The sequence below is a fragment of the Rhinopithecus roxellana genome, chromosome 3, assembly GCF_007565055.1.
Source record: "Rhinopithecus roxellana isolate Shanxi Qingling chromosome 3, ASM756505v1, whole genome shotgun sequence".
Classification (NCBI taxonomy): Eukaryota; Metazoa; Chordata; class Mammalia; order Primates; family Cercopithecidae; genus Rhinopithecus; species Rhinopithecus roxellana.
Window position 1 is genome coordinate 162963538 of NC_044551.1, and position 25357 is coordinate 162988894.

The 25357-nt window shown below is 38.1% G+C and overlaps 1 protein-coding gene across 2 annotated transcripts in view; it reads right to left on the minus strand.

Annotated features, from left to right (window-relative positions):
- LARS1 (leucyl-tRNA synthetase 1) overlaps positions 1–25357 on the minus strand; it is a 77619-nt gene continuing 52262 nt past the window's right edge. The window contains exons 23-32 of one of the 2 annotated variants that reach the window (XM_030927204.1): positions 20839–21022; positions 18960–19050; positions 17959–18099; positions 16624–16764; positions 16326–16436; positions 13777–13887; positions 11333–11437; positions 9738–9833; positions 7317–7449; positions 1–403 (exon numbers count right to left, since the gene is read on the minus strand). In XM_030927204.1, coding sequence (XP_030783064.1) covers positions 198–403; positions 7317–7449; positions 9738–9833; positions 11333–11437; positions 13777–13887; positions 16326–16436; positions 16624–16764; positions 17959–18099; positions 18960–19050; positions 20839–21022 — 1319 coding nt within the window. In that variant the 3' untranslated portion in view covers positions 1–197. The remainder of the gene's footprint in view (positions 404–7316; positions 7450–9737; positions 9834–11332; positions 11438–13776; positions 13888–16325; positions 16437–16623; positions 16765–17958; positions 18100–18959; positions 19051–20838; positions 21023–25357) is intronic. The other variant, XM_030927203.1, reaches the window with a different exon arrangement.

Consider the following 25357-nt stretch of genomic DNA (forward strand, 5'->3'; position numbering starts at 1 on the left):
AAAGAAGGAAAAAAAAATTTATTAGGTCCAGTAATCAAAGATGACTTGATAGAATTATGATTACATGCAGAATTGGATGGTTAGAAATGAAATCAATCTATTTAGATCCAGCCTAAGGTTCTGACAGCCAATGAGTAGACACAATCAGAGTAGGAGTATTCCTAAGAAACCAGGAATAATCTCCAATGTGCATGAGTTTAATGAACCAGATAGATTATTGTATCGCCAATATCCACCCTTATCCCATTCTCAGTCAGATGAATTTTCTTGCTCATGAGGTCCACATTGAAAACAGCATGCTCAGAAATGGGGGTCTTCTCGGTGTGCTCCTTTCCCAGGACAGGAACTCGTCGAGGCCCCAACAGTGGATCATCAAATCTCATCAGTTTCACTTTGGAAAGGTCTACAACAAAATAAATTATCAATATAAGCATTTAATTACAGTCATTGCCTCAAACCCTGGAAGCAGTCTGAGAACTCACTTTTTAAACACACTGGTTGTTATATCTAAACAAAAACATTTTCTTCAGATTATTAAATAAAAGCCATGCCAGGCACGGTGGTTCACACCTGTAATCCCAGCACTTTGGAAGGCTGAGGCGGGTGAATCACTTAAGGTCAGGAGTTCAAGACCACCCTGACCAACATGGTGAAATGCTGTCTCTACTAAAAACACAAAAAAATTAGTTGGGCCTGGTGGCAGGCGCCTGTAATCCCAGCTGCTCGCGAGGCTGAGACAGGAGAATCGCTTGAACCTGGAAGGCAGAGGTTGCAGTGAGCCAAGATCGCACCATTGCACGCCAGCACTGGCAACAAAGTGAGACTCTATCTCAAAAAAAAAAAAAAAAAAAATCTCAGGAGCAAAGCTACAATGTAGCAAATCTTCATCCCCTTTCAGCTTTTACCCAGATCAAAGTGTCCGAGATTCTGACATCTCCTGGAAGTATAAACTAAGAGAGAGAAAGAATTGTGTGTATTTTTTAGCATTATCCTATTTGGTCTCTCAAATCATTTTTATATGCTTCAATTAACCATTGTACAGAGTATCGAAAAATCTAAAACTTATCCCTTTCTCGAGCTCCCTGGAATACACGAAACCTGCAAGACTTGTAGCTTTTCTTGGAGATACTTTTGGATAAATAATGACTACTCTAAGAAATGGCATTACCAGTTTCTCATTTGCTCAAAAGATGAAAGTATTTGTATTAACAAGTTGATGAGACAAGGAGAGCAGGGACAAGGCAGAGAAAGGACAGAAATTTAAGCTTTCAGGATTTTAAGCTTTAGGATGAGCTCTAATACCCACCCTGCTTGAGATTTTCCTAATCTGCTCTTACGCAAGTTGATAAAATAGCACCTGGCCAAAAAAAAAAAAAAACCTGTCCCATGAACAACTTTATAATTCAACAATCCTGCCAACAACTGAGCCCAAAAGAAGTATATTTATTTCAGCAATTCTGAGATTTCCCAACATCAAATGGTTTTATTGCATATGGCAGAAAAATGCCAGAAATGACTACAAATACTGATTCTGGGTTTATATCTCATTCTAAGTGTAGCATGGCTAGTTATAATTAACCTGATCCATAGAAATAGAAGATATTTTCTGAATTACTTCCCACCTCTTTCTGAAACACACCTGAGCTACACTCCGTCACGCTGACTTGAGAGTACAAAGCTTAGCATAAGAAGGATAAGAGATAAAAGAAGACGTTAATGCAGCTGGCGACTATGCCAAGAATACAAGTTATCCATGCATTCTGTTCTCTTTGGGAAACAAAGACCGAAGGATTGCAAGTTTAGAGAAGGGGTTTATAGAACAATTACCTGCGACTACTACAAAAGCAAACAAACCCTGTATAAGAGTCTTTGGAGAGTTTCTGCAGGGACCATACAATCTATTCCAAGACACAGTACAAGCCCTGAAAATTAAAATGGGAAGGGAGCAGGCGCAATCTTCACGACAGCTACAATCTTATTTTGGGGAAGAATACAATTCATTTTAACAGCTATTGCAATTCAACTTCAGTGGTACCAAATATTTTGCTATAGACTCAGTGACAAGTTCTGCCAGACTTTATGCACAAGGCCTTTTACTGCAGATCTGCCTCTGCCTCTCTCTCTCTCACACACACACACTCTTTCTCGCTAAAACAGACCTCCTTCATCATTCCAAGCAATTCTGAATCAAACTAGTTCAAAGAAACCTTAATACTCAATCAGGCTTCTAAATGACAAACATATTTGCTTTGATGTTTCACCATGCAGTTCATTACTGTCCACAGATTCGTAGAGCTTTCTTAGTGGTTTAACTATTTTTTATCCCAGACTTCCCTTACCATTGAAACTGTTGAAGTTCAAGTCTGCAACTACATAAGATTTAAGGCTCTTAGAGAAAAGATGAGAATGACTCTAAGTCCCTAGGGACTGATAATGAGAAATGAAGGCTTTCACTTCCAAGTTATTAGTTCATATATAGCATGGGTTGTGAGTGATTCAAATTTATTACCATCAAATAGTTCACTCAGTGGCCTTTGTGGAATGAAATGATAGTTTTAGTCCAGTTCCTCCCGGACCCAGATCATAATCACCCTCAATACAATTAGCACTAATTGGACAATTTGCTGTCTAGTGCAGCAAACAGACCAATAACTATGTTACTGAATTTAACTCCTCTTCCATCTCATATACTCAATATACTCAGGCCCTTTAGATATCAAGGCATCCTGAGGGCTTTTGGTAAAGTTTCAAAGTTAGATCTCTTCTGCAGATACTTATAGGAATAGCAATTTCAAACTCCCTCTAATGTTTCTATTTTCTAAAATTTACGGCAGCTACTAACATCAAACTTAAGACACTTTAGATAATATTTTTCACAGCTAGTAAGACAAAGGAGATAAGAATTATGCCAAAGGCTCAATGAGAAAAGACAAGAAATAGGAAATACATTTCAGTACAATTCTGCAGAACCTAGTCAGTGCTATATTTGAGTACATTTGAAACAGACGTAGATTTAACATAATACAATTTTCAATACAGAAATACATCCTTTCATGTGCTATAACATCATAATAATCCTATCCAGGCAGAGCTAGTATCTCACGCCTGTGATCCCAGCACTTTGGGAGGCCGAGACAGGCAGATCACTTGAGGCCAGGAGCTCGAGACTAGCCTGGCTAACACGGCAAAGCCCTGTCTCTACTAAAAATAGAAAAACTAGCCGGGTGTGGTGGCTCATGCCTATAATCCCAGCTACTCAGGAGGCTGAGGCATGAGAATTGCTTGAATCTGAGAGATGGAGGTTGCAGTGAGCTGAGATTGTGCCACTGCACTCCAGCCTGGGTGACAAAGGGAGACTCTATCTCAAAACAAGTAAATAAATATAATCCTATCCAGTGGGTCCACACAAATATCTATTTTCTTTAAAAGCCAGTACCATGCTCTTTCTGCTTCTTGTGGCCTGTAAGTTCTGAGGATGAAGGTATCATTCTGTGGTACCTAGTTCACTGAGAGGACATAATAAATGCATATAACAACATGATGAAACCTGAAGATATTTTGCTAAGTGAAATAAGCTAGACACAAAAGGAAAAACATTGTGTGATTCCAATTATATGAGGTGCTGAGAACAGTCAAATATATAGGGGTAGGAAATAGAACAGTGTGGTGTGAATATAAATTTGTATAGCCATTATAAAAAACATACATACGGGTTCCTCAAAGTATTAAAAATAGAACTACCACATGATCGAGCAATCCCACTACTGGACATATATCCAGTAAGAAATGAAGAAATGAAATCAGTATGCTGAAGAGATAGCTGCACTCCCATGTTTCTTGCAGCACTATTCACAATAGCCAAGATATGCAATCAACCTAAGGGTCCATCAACGGATGAATGAAAAGAGAAAATGTGGTATACAATGACATATTATGCAGACATAAAAAAGAATGAAGTCCTGTCACTTGTGACAACATGGATGAGGCTGGAAGACATTATATTAAGTGAAATAAGACAGGCACAGAATGACAAATATCGCATGATCTCACTCACGTGGAATCTAAAAAAGTTGATCTCATTGAAGTACAGAGTAGAATTATGGTTATCAGAGGCTGGGAAGGATGGAAGAGAGGGGACTGAAAGGAGGTTGGTCAACAGGTACAAAGTTATAATTAAATGGGAGGAATAAGTTATACTGTTCCAGGCCGGGCGCGGTGGCTCAAGCCTGTAATCCCAGCACTTTGGGAGGCCGAGACGGGCGGATCACGAGGTCAGGAGATCGAGACCATCCTGGCTAACACGGTGAAACCCCGTCTCTACTGAAAAAATACAAAAAACTAGCTGGGCGACGGGGTGAGCGCCTGTAGTCCCAGCTACTCGGGAGGCTGAGGCAGGAGAATGGCGTGAACCCGGGAGGGGGAGCTTGTAGTGAGCCGAGATCGCGCCACTGCACTCCAGCCTGGGCGACAGAGCGAGACTCTGTCTCAAAAAAAAAAAAAAAAAAAAAAAAAAGTTATACTGTTCCATTACACCGTAGATGACTACAGTTCATAATATATGGTACATTTCAAAATAGCTGTAAGAGGAGCTGTTGAATGTTCTCACCACAAAGAAATGATAAATGAGGTGATAGATATGTTACTTATCCTAATTTGATAATTACACATTGTAAATATGTACCAAACCTCACACTGTACTCATAAATATGTACATTTATGTGTCAAAAAGAAAACTTAAAAGAAAAAAAGAAAGCAGAGCAGTGATTACCAGGGACTGGAGGGAAGGAGAATGGGAGTTACTGTTTAATGGGTACAGGGTTTCAGTTTGGGATGATGATAAAGTGGGCAAAGGATATGAACAGACATTTCTCAAAAGAAGACATGCATACAGCCAACAGACACATGAAAACATGCTCATCACCACTGGCCATCAGAGTGATGATGAGTGATTTGGCCCCATCCAAACAATACTTTCAAATCAAAACCACAATGAGATAGCATCTCACACCAGTTAGAATGGCAATCATTAAAAAGTCAGGAAACAACAGGTGCGAGAGAGGATGTGGAGAAATAGGAACACTTTTACACTGTTGGTGGGATTGTAAACTAGTTCAACCATTGTGGAAAACAGTATGGCGATTCCTCAAGGATCTAGAACTAGAAATACCATATGACCCAGCCATCCCATTACTGGGTATATACCCAAAGGATTATAAATCATGCTGCTATAAAGACACATGCACACGTATGTTTATTGCGGCACTATTCACAATACCAAAGACTTGGAATCAACCCAAATGTCCATCAGTGACAGACTGGATTAAGAAAATATGGCACATATACACCATGGAATACTATGCAGCCATAAAAAGGGATGAGTTTGTGTCCTTTGTAGGGACATGGATGCAGCTGGAGACCATCATTCTCAGCAAACTATCGCAAGAACAGAAAACCAAACACTGCATGTTCTCACTCATAGGTGGGAACTGAACAATGAGATCACTTGGACACGGGAAGGGGAACATCACACACCGGGGCCTATTGTGGGGAGGGGATGGGGGGAGGGATGGCATTGGAAGTTATACCTGATGTAAATGACGAGTTGATGGGTGCAACACACCAACATGGCACCTGTATACATATGTAACAAACCTGCACATTGTGCACATGTACCCTAGAACTTAAAGTATAATAAAAAAAAAAAAAGTTGTAGAGATGGATGGTGGTGATGATTTCACAACAATGTGAATGTATTCAAGCCTCCTGAACTGTACACATAAAAATGACTAAAATAGTAAATGTTATGTTAGGTATAATTTACCACAATTTAAAAAACATGTCTATAAACAACATCCCTAACCCTAGTATACTGTTGCTGCTGATGCTCCGTACAGAGGGAAACAAAATAAACTGGTATTTCCCTCCTAGTATACCCTTTCCCCTTACCTTCATGGGTGTAACGTTCAAGGCCCCATCCAAACAATACTTTCTCCATAAATTAATCCCTGATCGCTGCAAGTGGAAATAATCTCATGTTCCTCTGTGCTACACATTTTACCTGTACCTTTCTTACTACACTCAGCAATTTCTCCTTACATTATCATACACTTCAATAGTATATGTTCCCTACTACTTTACTAGATGCAGCTCCTAATGAACAGAACTCTGTGGACTCCCCAAAGCCCCAGTACATACAAAGGAGTCTCTACATACCCATACAAAGTGTCTGTAGTTGTCTCTACAAACACTACATATAGCAGTGTCTCAATAAGTGTCCAGAGAAGGGAAACAACTTCAAGAGAACACAAAATGTATGACAGAATTAATTCCAAAGAGCTATTTCAAGTCTCCTATTTTAATTCATGTTACTACCCTAATATAGTTTCATAAATTAGGTTATTGTTTGGGATTTATAAATCTTTTTAGAAAATTTTTGTAGTGATGGAAAGTGGCCAATCAACTTCTGATTGCTATCAAAAAGAAAAAAGACAGATAATACAAAATAGAGAATCACAACATTAATTTGTTGTGTAGCTCACAAGAAAAATAAGAGAGACACACTATGTCCCTTCACACTCTGCTCACTGTAGGACCTGGCTGGATGATGAAAACAAAAGTCATAAATTATTACATTGAATCTAATCACAAAAGATGCAGACTTATTCTTGATAGTAAGTTAAGATTACGACATATTTTATGTCACATTGTTTAGAAGAAAGAATATGAGCTTTGGAGGCAAACAGACCTGTTTGAATTCCAGCTCTAGAGTTTACTTACTAAACAAACTTTGCAAGTTACTTAGCCTTTTTAGCCTCCATTTCATCATCTGTAAAAGGGAAATAATAAGAACACCCTCTACATTATAGAATTGTAAAAGGACTAAATGGTTAACACATGGAAGACACTCAATAACTTTTACTCTGTTTCTCTTCCTTCTCAAGGAACAGACCTGCTGGACAGGTTAGTTTAGAATATTAAGGGTATGTGTCCCTTGGTTCTGAACATTTCTGAGACAGAAATCACTCATTACAGTTTTAGAGCTAGAAAGAAAGATGGAAAAATATCTAATCCCTCTATTGTCCTCACATTAGTAAACGAAAAATCAGTTTTGAGCTTAAGCGACACGGCAAAGTCACTAAGCTACCTAGCCACAGAGTCCCAAAAAGAATAGTTTTCTTGATTCTGAACCCAATATTTTTTCCATAATAATACACAGCTGTCCATAAGCAAGCCTGTTTCTTTTCTTTTTCCTTTCTACTTAAAACTCACCAAATCTTCAAGCCACTGACAAATAGGAGTTTTGGTGAACAACTTACCTTTAATTCCTCGGTTCATTTTCATTAAACGCCTGATTATGGAATCACAGTTATCTCCTTGCCTGATTTCAATTTTGGTTGAGAAATGGCCATTGGATGGCTGGGGATTCACTAGAGAAACGGACACACCAGGCTAGGAAAACAACAAGAAAATGATAGTTTAACTTAAATACTGCTGAGACAGGAGGAATCTCTGCTACGTTTTCAATGCCCAATGAAAGATGGATCTAATTGTGGTATTTTAAAATCATGACTAAGGCATACTCAAATACAAAAGAAAAGCTGTACAAGCTCATGCTTATAACCAAATACCTAGGTAAAGATGACTACGACTACATATATCAACACTGATGACGGACACTAACAATAACTACATTTTCTCTTCCACAACCACCATCATTCACTGAATCTCTACTATGTATTAGGCATTGTACTAAGCACTTTATCGACGTTAGTTCTATATCCCTGAAGTCGTTCTTTTGACCCTTTTTCACAAACGAGAAGCTGAGAACCAGAGAGATTAAAAATCAGCACAAGGTCACACAGCTAGTAAGTGGCAAGGTCAGGATTAAACATAATTCTATGTTGTACTTATAGAAACTACATAGTCCAAAACCCTGTTTATTATTTTTAAGTGGAAAAAAGTCAAATGAGTCTTGTGAAAGACTTAAATACATAGTATCTTAATAGAATACTTGAAAATGACTTGAAATAAATATATTTGTATAAGGAACATTTTCATATACCTATCTCCATGGCTCAAATGACTGAACTATTAAAAGCTACCACATCTTAATGCAATGAGTGTATTCCTTACATGACACTGAATTCAGGAGGTATCCATGATCATGATTTCCTTATTCTTTCACACTAGGCCTTTTCTGTTTGCTGGGTTTTCAAATGTGGCAAAAGTAACAGAACATATCTAAGTCCTCTGCTTATCAAGACAAGGAGGGCAGTTTATAGACTCTCCCAACTGCAGTCCCCTGGACTTTGCCAAATGCCGCCAATCTGAATGGATTCTTTGAGACTGAAAAAACAGAATCTCCTTCCTCAAGGATCTAGATCCAGAAATACCATCTGACCCAGCAATCCCATTACTGGGTATATACCCAAAGGATTATAAATCATTCTACTATAAAGACACGTGCACACATATGTCTATTGCAGCATGGGTCACAATAGCAAAGACTTGGAACCAACCCAAATGCTCATCAATGATAGACTGGATAAAGACGATGTGGCACATATACACCATGCAATACTATGCAGGCATAAAAAATGATGAGTTATGTCCTTTGTAGGGACTTGGATGAAGCTGGAAACCATCATTCTCCACAAACTAACACAGGAACAGAAAACCAAACACCGCATGTTCTCACTCTAAGTGGGAGTTGAACAATGAAAACACATGGACATAGGGAGCAGAATATCACACACCAGGGCCTGTTGGGGTGGGGTGGGCAAGGGGAGGGATAGCGTTGGGAGAAATACCTAATGTAGATGACAGGGAGATGGGTGCAGCAATCCACCATGGCACATGTATACCTATGTAACAAACCTGCACGTTCTGCACATGTATCCCAGAACTTAAAAAAAAAAAAAGGCCAGGCGCGGTGGCTCATGCCTGTAATCCCAGCACTTTGGGAGGCCAAGGAGGGTGGATCACGAGGTCAGGAGATCGAGATCATCCTGGCTAACACAGTGAAACCCCATCTCTACTAAAAATACAAAAAATTAGCCAGGTGTGGTGGTGGGCGCCTGTAGTCCCAGCTACTCGGGAGGCTGAGGCAGGAGAATGGCATGAACCCAGGAGGCGGAGCTTGCAGTGAGCCGAGATTGCGCCACTGCACTCCAGCCTGGGCAACAGAGCGAGACTCCGTCTCAAAAAAAAAAAACAAAAAAACAAAAAACACCCAGAATCTCCAAAATCTTTTTGTCTTCACCAATAATGACCCCAAACTAAGGGGTTAAAAAAAGCTATTCCAGCATAACTTAAGATGATGCATCAATCCCGTTTATACTAAAAACAAAACAGCCTTGAATAACAATCAAACCAAGACTCATCTGAGGTTTAAAAGCTCCTTTTAACTGTCTAAAAAGGTTCTACATTTCCAGTATTCTTAAATAAAAACCAGATACTGAAAATCATACTTTTTATTTTTAAAACCCACAAATAACATCTGATAGTTCCTGTAATAGTAAAGTGAGGAAAAAGTAAGTATTGCACTGACTAAAGGAATTGGGGCATTTCAGGTACATCCCCCTTTCTAACAAACAATGGGGTCTACAACAAACCAAGCACTTAATTTCTCTGGACCTTACTTGGTTCTATTTTTCAAATGTGGATTTAGATGTAATGATCTCTAGGTCTCTTCTAGTTTTAAAATGCAATGATTCAGTGAGATTCCTTCAACTTACTTCTATTCTGAAAACATTAAGTGGTTTCCCAGGACAGCAGTCTTCCCTGATTTTATCTTCTGCTTCGGAGGCAAACTTGACTTCTATGTGTTCTAGCTAAATAGAGGGGAAAAAAATGGAAGTTATTAGTATCACTTAATGTGATTCAAATTGATCATCACCTCATTTCACCAAGAACAAAACTAGGTTCTCCAGTTAACATGAAATGGTCTGTGCAATTTTATTATTTTCCATATAAATATTAAATGAAATCTGTAATCAGTTATTTAACGTTCATTTTAGATGTCTCATAGTATTGTTATTTCTATAGTCATGTTTATCATTTTCTATAATGAAATCTGGCATCTATCTGCCATATAAAACAAAATGAAAATCAGCATAAGAGGCTTCCACTTAAGACAAATTGAAGTTCAGAAATCTATCATTTGAGAATAAAAGGCTTCCACTTAAATAAATGGAAGAAAAGCTCAGAAATATAGCACAATGCATATGTCTGAATATAAGTTGACCCTAAACATAAGGTGTGTCCGTATGGTCCAAGTGAAAAGATCCAAGAAGTTTTTTTGACCTACATGAATATATATGAACATTTAGATATATATAAAATGGATGTCATTTAATGTTTATTAATTTCATTAACTCATTTAAAATAAAATACTTAATTAGAAACAACTTTCTTCCATCTCCATATTTCACAAAACAATTTTACTTAAACTCCAAACCTGTATTTTTTTTACTTGAGTGTCTGCATTATCACTGGGACCACTTTTTGAGTGCCCTAACCGTTTTCTACAGCAAATGACTTTTCCTTTTGCCTAAGTTGTCTGAGACCAGCTTATTTACAATCCATATAGAAAGTTGTGACTGGGGCACAAAGATTGGATGGGGAGAAAGTCACAGATATGTAAAAGCTATTGGTACTATTCTAGTTCTTGGATTGGGTAGTAGATTCATGAATGTTCATTTTATTATAAATTGAGAGAGAAAAAAACATGGCAAGATATGGAACAATCACAATATGTCATGAACCAGACATTATAATTAATCCAATTCTGCAAATCAAAAGGGAGGGGGGGAAAAGGCACCAATTCAGAGTACTCATAGGTGGGAATTGAACAATGAGATCACTTGGACACAGGAAGGGGAACATCACACACTGGGGCCTACTGTGGGGAGGGGGAGGGGGAAGGGATAGCGTTAGGAGATATATCTAATGTAAATGACGTGTTAATGGGTGCAGCACACCAACATGTCACATGTATACATATGTAACAAACCTGCAGTTGTGCACATGTACCCGAGAACTTAAATTAAAAAAAAAAAATTTGCAGTATAATATCCAGACATATAGTTTTTTAATGTATAATTGATTATATGTAAATTAAGAATTGATAAAATAAGATGACAGATTTTTTTTCCTGCAACTTTTATACTCACCCATTTTTCTTCTCTCCAAAAATATTTCTGACTGACATATTTAACAAAGATACTAAACACAGAAGATGAAGTTTATAAAAAGGTTTATTGTAAAATAAAAGAGCTGGATTGTGGTTTAACTACAGTTAAGCAGTTATTACAATCCCTGGACCTCTTACCTCAAGGGAATTAGTCAGGTAGACTATATTCTCCAGAAGCACAGCCTTTTCATCAAATTCTAATTGCAAATCCAGTATACAAGGCCCCATCTTCTCCAGATTTTCCTAATAGCCAAAATGGTATGGAAAAACAAAATCACAGTAAGAACATGTTGGAAAACATACTTCCTTCAAAGTAATCATTCTTCTCTCAGTTGATAAAATCTCAGATTTCAGGCGTTAAAGGAAAGGCCTTGGACTCATGATTTCCTTTACCTACATTTGCTTGTTAATGAAATTTACTAGCTCCAAATAATTGTCATTTAAAGTATTATAAGATTATGGCAGCACTGAAAAGATGGGAAGGCACAAGGTTTTCAGATTTATAAAGTAAATATGGTTTTATGATTGTTTATTTAGACTGACTTAATATGCAAGCCCAAAGAATTCACTTGACAGAGAATCAACCAAATGTATGAAAATATCCCTTTAAGTTACCCAAAAAAACAAAATTTTAATTTTCTGAGATACCACCTTCTTACAGTTGTTTCAGAGAATAGTGAATTAATAATATCCAAACAAAAAATCCCCAAAGATATTTCTGCAAAGTTTAAAGAAAAAAAACTCATACTACATGAGTACTCAAACATGGCATGTAAAAAATAATTTCTTATTCTTAATTTTCTTGGATAGTCGATATTTGCTGCACAAAATAGAATCCTAGAGATCCAAGTACATATGCATAGATATAACTACCTAGAACACGTTAAACTTAATGAAAGTGACCTGACATTATTCCTGCTACTCACTGTTTTAGCTTACTATGCAAGTTCTATTTCTTTTTCCCATGAAAAGTGCTAGAAAGTCATTTTCTTATTCCCAGATTTATTAATCCCTTTCAAAGTTGCAAAACCACTAATTTGCCTGGCAAATCACCAACATAATTTTAAAAATATATCACCACTCAAACGGGTCTGATGATGGTTCTTCAAATTTAAATGAGATCCTAAAGAAGCCAACTTTTGAATCTAATATCATTTTATACACACACACACACACACACACACGCTCTCTCTCTCTCGCTATATATATACACACGTAACTACTTTTTGAACAGGTTTCCCTGGATTCTCTTAAAACATGTCATCAAAATTAATTGCCTCTGCAAACACCAATGGAATATTTTGTTGGATCCACATGTTGACAGTGCCTTTGGTGTTATGACCAATGACACTAGCCACTGGGGAACCAATGAACTATGAACATACCAGCACTTATATTACAACATGATTGATGTAGGTCAACCCAGGATCCTAAATTACTTCTGAAACTTAAAATACCCTGAGGATCAAACAGTGACTTTGATCTAAGAGAATTAAAAACCTTTCCCAAGAATACCAATCTATTATAGCATTGGAGAAGTTAAGAGGTCTGGTCTCCATCAGGCATCTGCAGCCAAGAAGACACAAGAATTAAAGGACAGAAAAAGAATAACCACGATATGCTTAGTAGGCTGGAAGATACTAATTTGCATTTTCAAACAACATTTACCAAGCCTACTTCTTGACTGGTGCTACTTAGGTGTGTTAGGTATACTACACAGCATTCCTAAAAAGTTGGGTTCTATAGTATCCTCATTTTATGAATGAAAAATCCTGTTGCCCAAAAAATTAAAGTTATTTGACCAAGGTCTCAAAACTAAGAAATGACAGATACACAGAATTTTAACCAAGATTTTTCTGGCCCCATAGTCTGAGATCTTAAGCAATATAAGCCTTCTTTCGGCTTCTTTTTGTCAAGAAATCCAACAATACATCAGCTACGTATATGAAGAAAACTAAGAGTCTAACCCAATAATTCTCAATGGCAAGAAGTGGAAGGTGATTCTGCCCCCAGTGGACATTTGGCAATGTCTGGAGATATTTTTCATTGTCATAACTAGCGGGAAAGGTAGTTCTACTGGCTTCTAATGAGTAGAAGCCAGGGATGCCGTTAAAGTGTCCCACAAGAACTATCTAGCCCAAAATACCAATAGAGCTATGCTGAGAAACCCTGGTCTAACCACTCTAACCAATGTTTATCCTGTTAAGCTGTACCTATACAAATATTGAATCCTGGTTCCAGGAATAGGGTCTAGGAAATGCAAGCCTCTATAAGCCTAATGTAAGCCAAAAGAGTATGTTTCTTTCCCAAACTTGAAAGAAGGGAAGGTAGAATATGAAGGGAACAGTTCAGTGCAGCAATTCTAAACCAATTTTTCTTCCACAATATGTATTTTTCACATACTCAGCAATTCCACAAGTAAACCCAAAACCTGATAGATCATTTCTCACAGCCACTGATTGAAAAGTGCTATTTTAGCAGATTTCTGGCAGGAGACTATGTCCAAGGCTTTTTCCCATCCTTCTATTGTCCTATCTAACCATTACTCATGTGGTCACAGCTGCATAAGGTCCACAGCTTACCTTAATCATGGCAACAAATGGCATGACTTTCTTCATGTATTTCTTCAGTTCTGGCATACTGCCTAGTTCACTAGCAATGACTTTGTTGTCAGGCAGTTTTCCATTATTGGCCTAAAAAAAGAAAGGAGGGAGAGTAATGTAGAAAAAAAAGTCTCAAGAATAAGACAGAATAGTAGATTTGACTATGGTCTGCCAGGCATAGAATGGTGGCCTCTATCGATCCTTAGAGAACAGCAGAAAAGTGTCCAGCCCTAGCATCATGGAGAAGTGAAAGCTGAATGAACAATGCACAAGGAAGTCTCCTATTCTCTATAAACTGACAACACATACTTTTTAGTTCAGAGGAGGAAAAAAAGTGATTTGTGTCGAATATTTCTCCTGTTCAGAAACTAAATGGTCTCATAAAAACTTGTTTTCAAATTTCTAAAAGCATTTGATTAGTCATATTAAAATAAAAAATTACACAACTATTATACAAGTTTATATAATGTCTGCTTTTGGACACTAGAAAGAAATTGTTACAATTGTGAAAAGAATCCCTAGCTATTGACCTGTTAAAAACAGAACCATTTCTATCTAATTGAAAATAAATATCTATATCATATATCACTAATGAGTATAATCCAAGTGTGCTTTAAATGAATATAAATTCATTTCTTTCTACAAATATTAATGGTCCCCTCAACAGAGTGAGAAACAAAGCAAGTGGTCTTTTCAAAGTTTTGGGCAACTTATTTTCTCCTTATTGTAAAAAGAAGGGTTGGGAATGAATCTAAATGAAAAGGAACACATAACACAATTTCAAAAAATCTATTTTCGATTCCAAATTTTACTAAAGTACATAGGAAAAAATATTCTACTTGTTAATGTATTCCTCTGAAACACATAAAAAAGAAAAAGGGTGGGAAACACTCCTTTGCCTTATGTCACCAAAAAGGTGCCACATTCAACATAAGAACACTCTTCGTGATTATAAATGAACATTTTTTTTCATTCTTGTGGATGAAAACATACAAAAATCTAAAAGAAAGCTGCTAATGCCAAAAGATACCACTGTCTTCAATTATCCAGTCAATGAATACTAAGTAAAAATACAACTTCAAAAAGAACAGAGGTGATGCATTTTTTAATACCTAAGACATTACATATCATATTTGGGTTCTTCCACTGTTTCCTTGAAATTGCTGGTATGAATATATAATCCACTGAGGTAGTTTCACTTTTCTGCCAACCAAAGTAGCTTTTATCTTTTATTTACCTTAATTCAAAATCTGCAACCAGATTCTAAAGGCCACCTTCTATTTCTAACATACACAATCAAAGGTAGAAGTAGTTTTCCATAAAATAGACTCAGAAGGAATACAAAAACATTTGCTCTTCTCTATCAAATTTTACAAATGTAAAAGCAGTTTTTCTTAGCATTTCTTAATTAACTCTGAAAAGTATTCAGGCAAAATTCCAATAACGGTCTAGAATATCAAAGCTAAGAATTTTTCCTTTATGTTTCTTCTTTACATTTTGACCACAATCCATATTTTGTCTCTCTTTTTTAAGTGCACCTTAGTGGTCTGCATCTAGCAATAACTGTTTTAATAACCTAAGCAAAAAAGCCAAAGTCCACAAACATACTTTGTTTCTACATTTTGAATGCAGAGGAAAAATAGATTTTTTTCTTTCAGGAAAACTTAGATCTAAGTTACTGAGTTCCCTTTAAATGGATTTATCATTACCTGGCAGAGCCAAAAATGTCTTCAAGCTCTACATTTCTATAGGTAATTATCAAACCAAACAACATTTAAAGTACTCAAGAACAAAGTTCACTTTTTTCCAAACAATAAACGATGTTATGGTTTGAAATAATTTAATGAATGAATAAATTTAATGAATGACTCCTGCTGCTCAAGTTATAACAAATTCCAAAGGCAAACTCTGTCCTTTCGTTTCATTATTTCAACTACACATATGAAAACCCCCAATTCTTTTGATTACATTCAACTAGATCCAATGTATTTTTTTTTTTTTTTTTTTTTTTTTTTGAGACGGAGTCTCGTTCTGTTGCCCAGGCTGGAGTGCAGTGGCCGGATCTCAGCTCACTGCAAGCTCTGCCTCCCGGGTTTGCGCCATTCTCCTGCCTCAGCCTCCCAAGTAGCTGGGACTACAGGCGCCCGAAAACACGCCCGGCTAGTTTTTTTGTATTTTTTAGTAGAGACGGGGTTTCACCATGTTAGCCAGGATGGTCTCGATCTCCTGACTTCGTGATCCGCCCACCTTGGCCTCCCAAAGTGCTGGGATTACAGGCTTGAGCCACCGCGCCCGGCCGATCCAATGTATTTTTGTATAAATGTTTAAAAAATGAGAGAAAAACAGCAGCTTTTTCCTCAGCATCCATTTAAGAGTCACCAAGAATAACAAAAGGATGCTCTCTGCCTAGAGGGAATGACACAAAGCTGCCTATCTTTCTTCTCCCAGACATTACCAACATCCTAAAAACAAAAACAACATAGGGAGCATACAACACCATCGGGGGGAAAGTCTACTGAGAGCATCACCTCAAAGTGTTTACGTAGAACAGACAGGGTGGTATGTTGCCAAGGTGGATAGTTCTTTGCCACATAGATGGTGCAATGTGACGGCTTCTGCAGGGGTTGTTTGTCAGTCTTCTACCCGGTAAAAGAAAGGAAAAACATTCAATAGCTTTTACATAAACCAAAAATGAGAAGAACTCTCCCCCAATATACACCACCATGGTCTTCACCATTAATGAAAATCTTTTTAACTTCCATTACTGTTAAATGTTATCTGATCAATAACTTTTAAGTAATAATCTTTAAAAAAAAAAGACTTTACCTTCCCTTTAGCTGGCATCATATAGTTCTTGAGTCGTAGTCTAAGGTCATGTGTTACTTCCATGAGATACTGTGAGGAGTGTATTAAAACTTCATCCACAGGACCTGCCACAGGCCATGAAGCATTCATAATTGAGTCAGGCTTTTAAAAAAAGAAAAACAAAAAAAGTTCAGTGAGGTTAGACAATGCAACTATTTTATGGTTCTTGATTACAGTTTCATACCAAGGATACCATCTGTAATTGTGTGCTCAGAGTTCAAACTTGACTACACATAACACACTTCCACAGCCCCTGATCTAATGTTCCCTAGAATTCAAGCTGTGAAGTCTGACTCTACATTCTTAATTAGCATCCATTTGTACAAGCATATTAATACCCACACACATATGCTCACTTTCAAAGAAAATTATGTAATGCTAATTTGCCTAAATTTAATCATTATTATATAAATTATGCATACACTCAGTTTTTATCCTGTTAATACATGCAGTATTCAAATATGGCTATTTGGTATATAGATCATGAGCACATTTCTGTATTGTTCGTGCATTTAAAAATACAAAAGAGGCTGGGCTCAGTGGCTCAAGCCTGTAATCCCAGCACTGTGGGAGGCCGAGATGGGCGGATCACGAGGTCAGGAGATCAAGACCATCCTGGCTAAAACAGTGAAACCCCGTCTCTACTAAAAAATACAAAAAACTAGCCGGGCAAGGTGGCGGGCACCTGTAGTCCCAGCTACTAGGGAGGCTGAGGCAGGAGAATGGCGTAAACCTGGAAGGCAGAGCTTGCAGTGAGCTGAGATCCGGCCACTGCACTCCAGCCTGGGTGACAGAGCAAGACTCCATCTCAAAAAAAAAAAAAAAATACAAAAGAGCCTAACTAATATGGTTGGAAAGGAGTTATTAAACCAGCCAAACTATTTATCTGCAAGCCTAGGAGAAATAATTGAATTTATATTCATAGTAAGAATGCTAATATCCCTGAATATTAAGTCCTATGTATGCCAGAAGTTTTATATAAAATAAGAATACTTATGCAAATATACACCTATATCTTTGCTTGTAAAGAGCTCATAACAATTGTTTATATCTTTCTCAATATTTTCACCTTTTAAAAATATGTATACACTGTGTATATATAAATAAGGGCACATATATCCATCTGAATAGGAGATAGCTCTGGTTTAACCTGTCATAATTATGATGCTGAATCCAGTATTACTCTTGAATTACTCACTTTCAGACTTTCTCTCTTAAGTAACAATATTAGCGCAACACTTATTTAATGAAGCCAAAATCAAAACCACTCAAAACATTTTAAATGCATAAAGATACCTTTCCCAGGAGTGTCCAGATGTGCTCACACAAATGTGGACAGAATGGAGCGAGGAGAAGTGTCTGAACTTCAATAAACCGGAACACAAGTTCTCTGTGCATCCCTTCCACAGCCAATTCACGGTACTTATCTTTTGTGGCCTATAAAATTTGAAATTATTTAGCATTTCCCTCACCTTCTTTAAAATATAAATAAAGGAAAAATTTTCAGTATCTTGGTTTTAATACATTTTTAAGTTTCTAGTCTTTTAAAAATCCATAACAAATTACTGTAAAGGTTTTACTTTAAGAATCTGCAAGTATTTATCTTTGTCCAAAGTACATGGTAGTTTTATACTAATAATTCTCAAAAAAAAGAATTTTTTTACAGACAGTTTGTAACTGAGACATAGAAGTTGAGCAACTTTAACTGTATATTAAGGGTGACTGCTCTTAGCAGCATATAGGATATTAAATATGAAAAAAGACTATAAATACAACACATTGCTATGCTCAGTCATTTATCCTTATTTAACCACATCTCTGAAAACCAAGTTACATAAATCTCAATGTGATATTTTACATAGCTCATTGCATAAAGCTGCATTTTTACTTTAAGCACTTTAAATGCCAAACTTGAGGAAATACTGACACCTTGTGGAAAACCTCAGAAAACACCTGCTCTCAAACTAATGGCAATTAATTACAATTTTGCCTTCGTTTTTATCAATTTTGAAACGTTTTCCTGGAAAGTATAGCTGAATTTTAGATTTAATCTCCTTTATATGAATGCTCATAGCTTAACTAGGAGCAGAATTATTTAAATTAAATGGACACAATAGAAAAATATCAAAGAAAATAACTTAAAATCACAATTTATTGAAGACTTTAAAATTTTTCTGGCAGGATTTTCAGTCTACACTTAGGCGAGTAATTGTGCTATAGCAGGAAGGAAAAAGGGGGAAAATACATAATGTTCGCATTGACATGTTTTATAGCTACCAAAAGAATCAACAGCCTACCTGAAACTCAAAAAACCCTGTTTTCAAAGCTTCTTTAAACATCATCTTTTCATAGTTTTGATCTGTTTTTATAATTCCTGCATTCAATTCACTATTGAATAGGGGGAAAAAAAAGGTTATGGAGTTTAAAGGCACTTATACATAGCTATAAAAAACTGCTGCATATACAAATTTAAAATACTGCTTATTTAAGCAGTAAAATGAGAACAATGCCCGAAACATTTAAAACTGCTCAACACAACACCACCTTTGTGTTCCTTAAAACAAACTACTGCAGTCTCTCTATTGTCTATCCATCCTTAAGTACTGTCATCTGACACTGCTTAGGGCTCCTGTTTATGACATAGTAAGTGATGCTTGTTTAGAAATTTCTTGATGGACACTTTATTCTTACAAAGCCCAACATGTAATATGAAAATAGCTTAACTAATGTTGTAGCCAAGTTTTAGGTTTTTTTTTGTTTTATTTTGTTTTTTTTTTTGAAACAAGTCCTGTCTCTGTCACCTAGGCTAGAATGCAGTTGTATGATCACAGCTCACTGTGGCCTCGAACTCCTAGGTTCAGAGGATCTTCTCACCTCAGCCTCTGAAGTACTAGGACTATAGGCGCAAGCCACCTCACCCAGCTAATTTTTTATTTTTTATTTTTATTTTTGTAGAGATGGGAATCTCACTTTGTTGCCCAGACTGGTCTCAAACTCCTGGGCTCAAGTAATCCTCCCACCTCAGCCTTTCAAAGTGCCTGGTTTACACGCATGAGCCACAGTGCCTGGCCACAGCCAGGTTTTAATTATTGAATTTACAATAACTAATACTGGATATTAGAAAAAAATTTTCTCATACCAATCTAGGTCCTTCTTAATTTGGCCTAATCTAGCCCCAACCTGTTTCATCTCCTACCTCTGCCCACTAGATAATGTACCTCAAATAAGTATCAGACCCTTTCCACGGCTTAGCCACACTTTCTCCTCTCCCTGAAAACATTGTTTATTTTTCAAGAAACCCAGAATTTGGCCGGGCGTGGTGCTCACGCCTGTAATCCCAGCATTTTGGGAGACCGAGGTGGGTGGATCACAAGGTCAGGAGCTCAAGACCAGCCTGGCCAACATAGTGAAACCCTGTCTCTACTAAAAATGCAAAAAATTAGCCAGACTTGGTGGCAGGCGCCTGTAATCCCAGCTAGCCGGGAAGCTGGGGCAGAAGAATAGCTTGAAACTGGGAAGTAGAAGTTGCAGTGAGCCAAGATTGTGCCACTGCACTCCAGCCTGGGTGACACTGCAAGACTCTGTCTCGGAAAAAAAAAAAAGAAAGAAAGAAACCCAGAAGTCACATGATATCTCTGAATTCTCCTCATCTCTATTATTGTACTTAAAAACTGCGTGCTTGTCTCTCTTGCGAGACAATAAGGAAGGATCATGTCTTATTCATCTTTGTAATACCAGTGCGTAGGATGACTCCAAAGATATTTATCCTTTTCTTTTAATCTACTTTTCCTTTAACCATTTTGCCCTACTCTAAAACAAGACAACATGGTAAAATGGTTATGACAACAGACTTTCAAGACAGAAGCAAGTTCATATCCCAAGTTTGCAACTACTGGCTTTAAGGCATTTAAGTAAATAATTGTTCTAAGCTTCAGTTTCTTTATTTATAAAATAGAGCTAGTAATATCTGTATTATATAAGGTTGCTTTGAGGCTAAAGTCAGATAATGGACACAAAATACTTAGCACAGTACCTGGCACAAGTAAGCCTTCAATGAATACTAGCTATTATTATCATTAGTTTATTTTATTAAAAAAAGAAAAGAAAAAGAAAACTTAAAAATGCACCAGGACTAAGTAACTCTAAAACACAAAATGATTGGGATCTAGAGATTACCTGGCAAAAACTCTATCATTGAAAGTGTTGGCAGGACCACTTCTTAGGCTGTCCCAGTTGGCAACCATTTCTTTCACCCATTCTACCCAGGTGTACAGACGGAGAATACCTGCATCTGCCATGGCTTCCACAAAGTTGGCATCTTCTACAGTGTCACCAGCATCAGCCAGAGCCAAACGCATTCCTGGAAGAAGAAAAAAAAGTCAATGAATTAAAAATATGGTTACTGAGTATCAATTGTATCCTTTGGGTGCAGCTGGGTACCTTGCAAAGCCCATATATAAATTAACAAATGCTTTAAAGGACTGTCCTGGATCAACAACAAAAATTAAAATCACCAAAAAGTAGCATCCCTAACAGTGATGTTAAAATATTCGAGCCATTCATATTGATTTGCATCCACTAAGCACCAATATGTGTTTCTTCTCAGGCATGCTGAATTAATGAGATAAACTGATCTTTAATGAGGCAGAGATAGAAAATGATAAACTGGGGAGAGATACAGATATACATTTCTTTGTAGTTTTCTTATCAACATCTCAGCCTCATTTAGAGGGAGCAAAATATATTTTAATGCATGAGAATACACACTGGTGCCTTATGTGTACAAACACATATGAATTTTTCTCAGTTTTGAAACTAGGTTCTTCCAAGTTTACCACTAATAAAACTTTACTTTTTCCATTCTCATCTCTCAGTACTACCAAAATCTTCCATTCTAAAATATTGAAAAAAAAAAAACCTAAATGTCCATCAGTTAAACTGTAGGATATCCCTATAATGGAACACTATATTGTTGAAAAAAAAAAAAAGGGAACTCATTATGTAGTCCTTTCTGTCTTTAGCTTTGGTGTCCAGTCAAAGCACTCAGGTTCTACACTTTGCCTTTTCCACTTAACAGTTCATATTTGTATACTAACCCATACATACACATATCTATGTTTTTTGTTTGTTTGTTTGAGATGGAGTTTTGCTCTTGTTGCCCAGACTGTAATGCAATGGCACAATCTTGGCTCAGTGCAACCTCCACCTCCCGGATTCAAGCAATTCTCCTGCCTCAGCCTCCTGAGTAGCTAGGATTATAGGCATGCACCACCATGCCCAGCTAATTTTGTATTTTTAGTAGAGACAGGGCTTCTCCATTTTGGTCAGGCTGGTCTCAAACTCCAGACCTCAGGTAATCCGCTCGCCTCAGCCTCCCAAAGTGCTGGGATTACAGGTGGGAGCCACCATGCCTGGCTGTTTATTTTTATATCTATATATCTATACACAAAATAACAATCATGAGCTCATACTTTTATCACCAAATCCAATCTGACCCCATGATTGGGCTCATTCTAGCATATTCTCTTTACTTACTTAATAGCTTCTTTTTCTGATAGTGAGCTCCATGAGGCAGAGGTTCTCATTATCTATCTGTTAACTTATTTATTCAATCCTAATATATACATAAAGTGGTTTTATAATTGCTTATATAACTTGTAAGAAACAGACTAACTATATTATTTGGATACAGTTCTCTCTTTGACTTTGGTGTCCAATCAAAATACTGAGAACACAAACTCAGTTAGCCATGACCAATAAAAAGATGTACCATGAAGACCAATGACTAATTATATAAGAAATGAATGGTTCTTTCAGGATAGTGCATTTCTTCTCTTGACACAATAATAATAAAATGTAATAGGACTGAGGCCAGACAAAAAAACAATTTTCTGAAAAATCAATGTTCCCAGGTTCAAGATACCTTTAGGAATACCAAATACAGGCCACGCATGGTGGCTCATGCCTGTAATCTCAGCACTTTGGAAGGCCAAGGAAGATGGATCACTTGAGGCCAGGAGTTCGAGACCAGCCTGGTCAACATGGCAAAACCCCATCTCTACTAAAAATACAAAAATTAGCCAAGCGTGCAGGCACTTGCCTGTAATCCCAGCTGTTTGAGAGGCTGGGGCATGAGAATTGCTTGAACCCCGGAGATGAAGGTTGCAGTGAGCCAAGATCGTGCCACTGTACTCCAGCCTGGGTGACAAAGCAAAAATCTGTCTCAGTTAATAAGAATGGAATACCGGGGGCGGAGCAAGATGGCCGAATAGGAACAGCTCCAGTCTCCAACTCCCAGCGTGAGCAACACAGAAGACCGGTGATTTCTGCATCTTCAACTGAGGTACTGGGGTCATCTCACTAGGGAGTGCCGGACAATCGGTGCTGGTCAGTTGCTGCAGCCTGACCAGCGAGAGCTGAAGCAGGGCAAGGCATCGCCTCACCTGGGAAGCGCAAGGGGGAAAGGTATCCCTTTTCCTAGCCAGGGGAACTGAGGCACACAACACCTGGAAAATCGGGTAACTCCCACCCCAATACCGCGCTCTAAGCAAACGGGCACACCAGAAGAATATATCCCTCACCTGGCCGGGAGGGTCCCACGCCCACGGAGCCTCCCTCATTGTTAACACAGCAGTCTGCCGCGATCTAACAGCGAGGCAGCAGCGAGGCTGGGGGAGGGGCGCCCGCCATTGCTGAGGCTTAAGTAGTTAAACAAAGCCGCTGGGAAGCTCGAACTGGGTGGAGCTCACAGCAGCTCAAGGAAACCTGCCTGTCTCTATAGACTCCACCTCTGGGGGCAGGGCTCAGCTAAAAAAACAACAGGGGAAGCAACAGAGGCCTGAGCAGACGCGAACGACTCTGTCTGACAGCTTTGAAGAGAGCAGTGGATCTCCCAACACGGAGGTTGAGATCTGAGAACGGACAGACTGCCTGCTCAAGTGGGTCACTGACCCGTGAGTAGCCTCACTGGGAGACATCCCCCATTAGGGGCAGTCTGACACCCCACACCTCACAGGGTGGAGTACACCCCTGAGAGGAAGCTTCCAAAGTAAGAATCAGACAGGTACACTCGCTGTTCAGCAATATTCTATCTTCTGCAACCTCTGCTGCTGATACCCAGGCAAACAGGGTCTGGAGTGGACCTCAAGCAATCTCCAACAGACCTATAGCTGAGGGTCCTGACTGTCAGAAGGAAAACTATCAAACAGGAAGGACACCTATACCAAAACCCCATCAGTACGTCACCATCATCAAAGACCAGAGACAGATAAAACCACAAAGATGGGGAAAAAGCAGGGCAGAAAAGCTGGAAATTCAAAAAATAAGAGCGTATCTCCCCCTGCAAAGGAGCGCAGCCCATCGCCAGCAACGGATCGAAGCTGGTCAGAGAATGACTTTGAAGAGATGAGAGAAGAAGGCTTCAGTCCATGAAACTTCTCAGAGCTAAAGGAGGAATTACGTACCCAGCGCAAAGAAACTAAAAATCTTGAAAAAAGAGTGGAAGAATTGACAGCTAGACTAATTAATGCAGAGAAGGTCATAAACGAAATGACAGAGATGAAAACCATGACACGAGAAATACATGACAAATGCACAAGCTTCAGTAACCGACTCGATCAACTGGAAGAAAGAGTATCAGCAATTGAGGATCAAATGAATGAAATGAAGCGAGAAGAGAAACCAAAAGAAAAAAGAAGAAAAAGAAATGAACAAAGCCTACAAGAAGTATGGGATTATGTAAAAAAACCAAATCTACGTCTGATTGGGGTGCCTGAAAGTGAGGGGGAAAATGGAACCAAGTTGGAAAACGCTCTTCAGGATATCATCCAGGAGAACTTCCCCAACCTAGTAGGGCAGGCCAACATTCAAATTCAGGAAATACAGACAATGCCACAAAGATACTCCTCGAGAAGAGCAACTCCAAGACACATAATTGCCAGATTCACCAAAGTTGAAATGAAGGAAAAAATCTTAAGGGCAGCCAGAGAGAAAGGTCGGGTTACCCACAAAGGGAAGCCCATCAGACTAACAGCAGATCTCTCAGCAGAAACTCTACAAGCCAGAAGAGAGTGGGGGCCAATATTCAACGCTCTTAAAGAAAAGAATTTTAAACCCAGAATTTCATATCCAGCCAAACTAAGTTTCATCAGTGAAGGAGAAATAAAATCCTTTACAGATAAGCAAATGCTTAGAGATTTTGTCACCACCAGGCCTGCCTTACAAGAGACCCGGAAGGAAGCCCTAAACATGGAAAGGAACAACCGGTACCAGCCATTGCAAAAACATGCCAAAATGTAAAGACCATCGAGGCTAGGAAGAAACTGCATCAACTAACGAGCAAAATAACCAGTTAATATCATAATGGCAGGATCAAGTTCACACATAACAATATTAACCTTAAATGTAAATGGACTAAATGCTCCAATTAAAAGACACAGACTGGCAAACTGGATAAAGAGTCAAGACCCATCAGTCTGCTGTATTCAGGAGACCCATCTCACATGCAGAGACATACATAGGCTCAAAATAAAGGGATGGAGGAAGATCTACCAAGCAAATGGAGAACAAAAAAAAGCAGGGGTTGTAATCCTAGTCTCTGATAAAACAGACTTTAAACCATCAAAGATCAAAAGACACAAAGAAGGCCATTACATAACGGTAAAGGGATCAATTCAACGGGAAGAGCTAACTATCC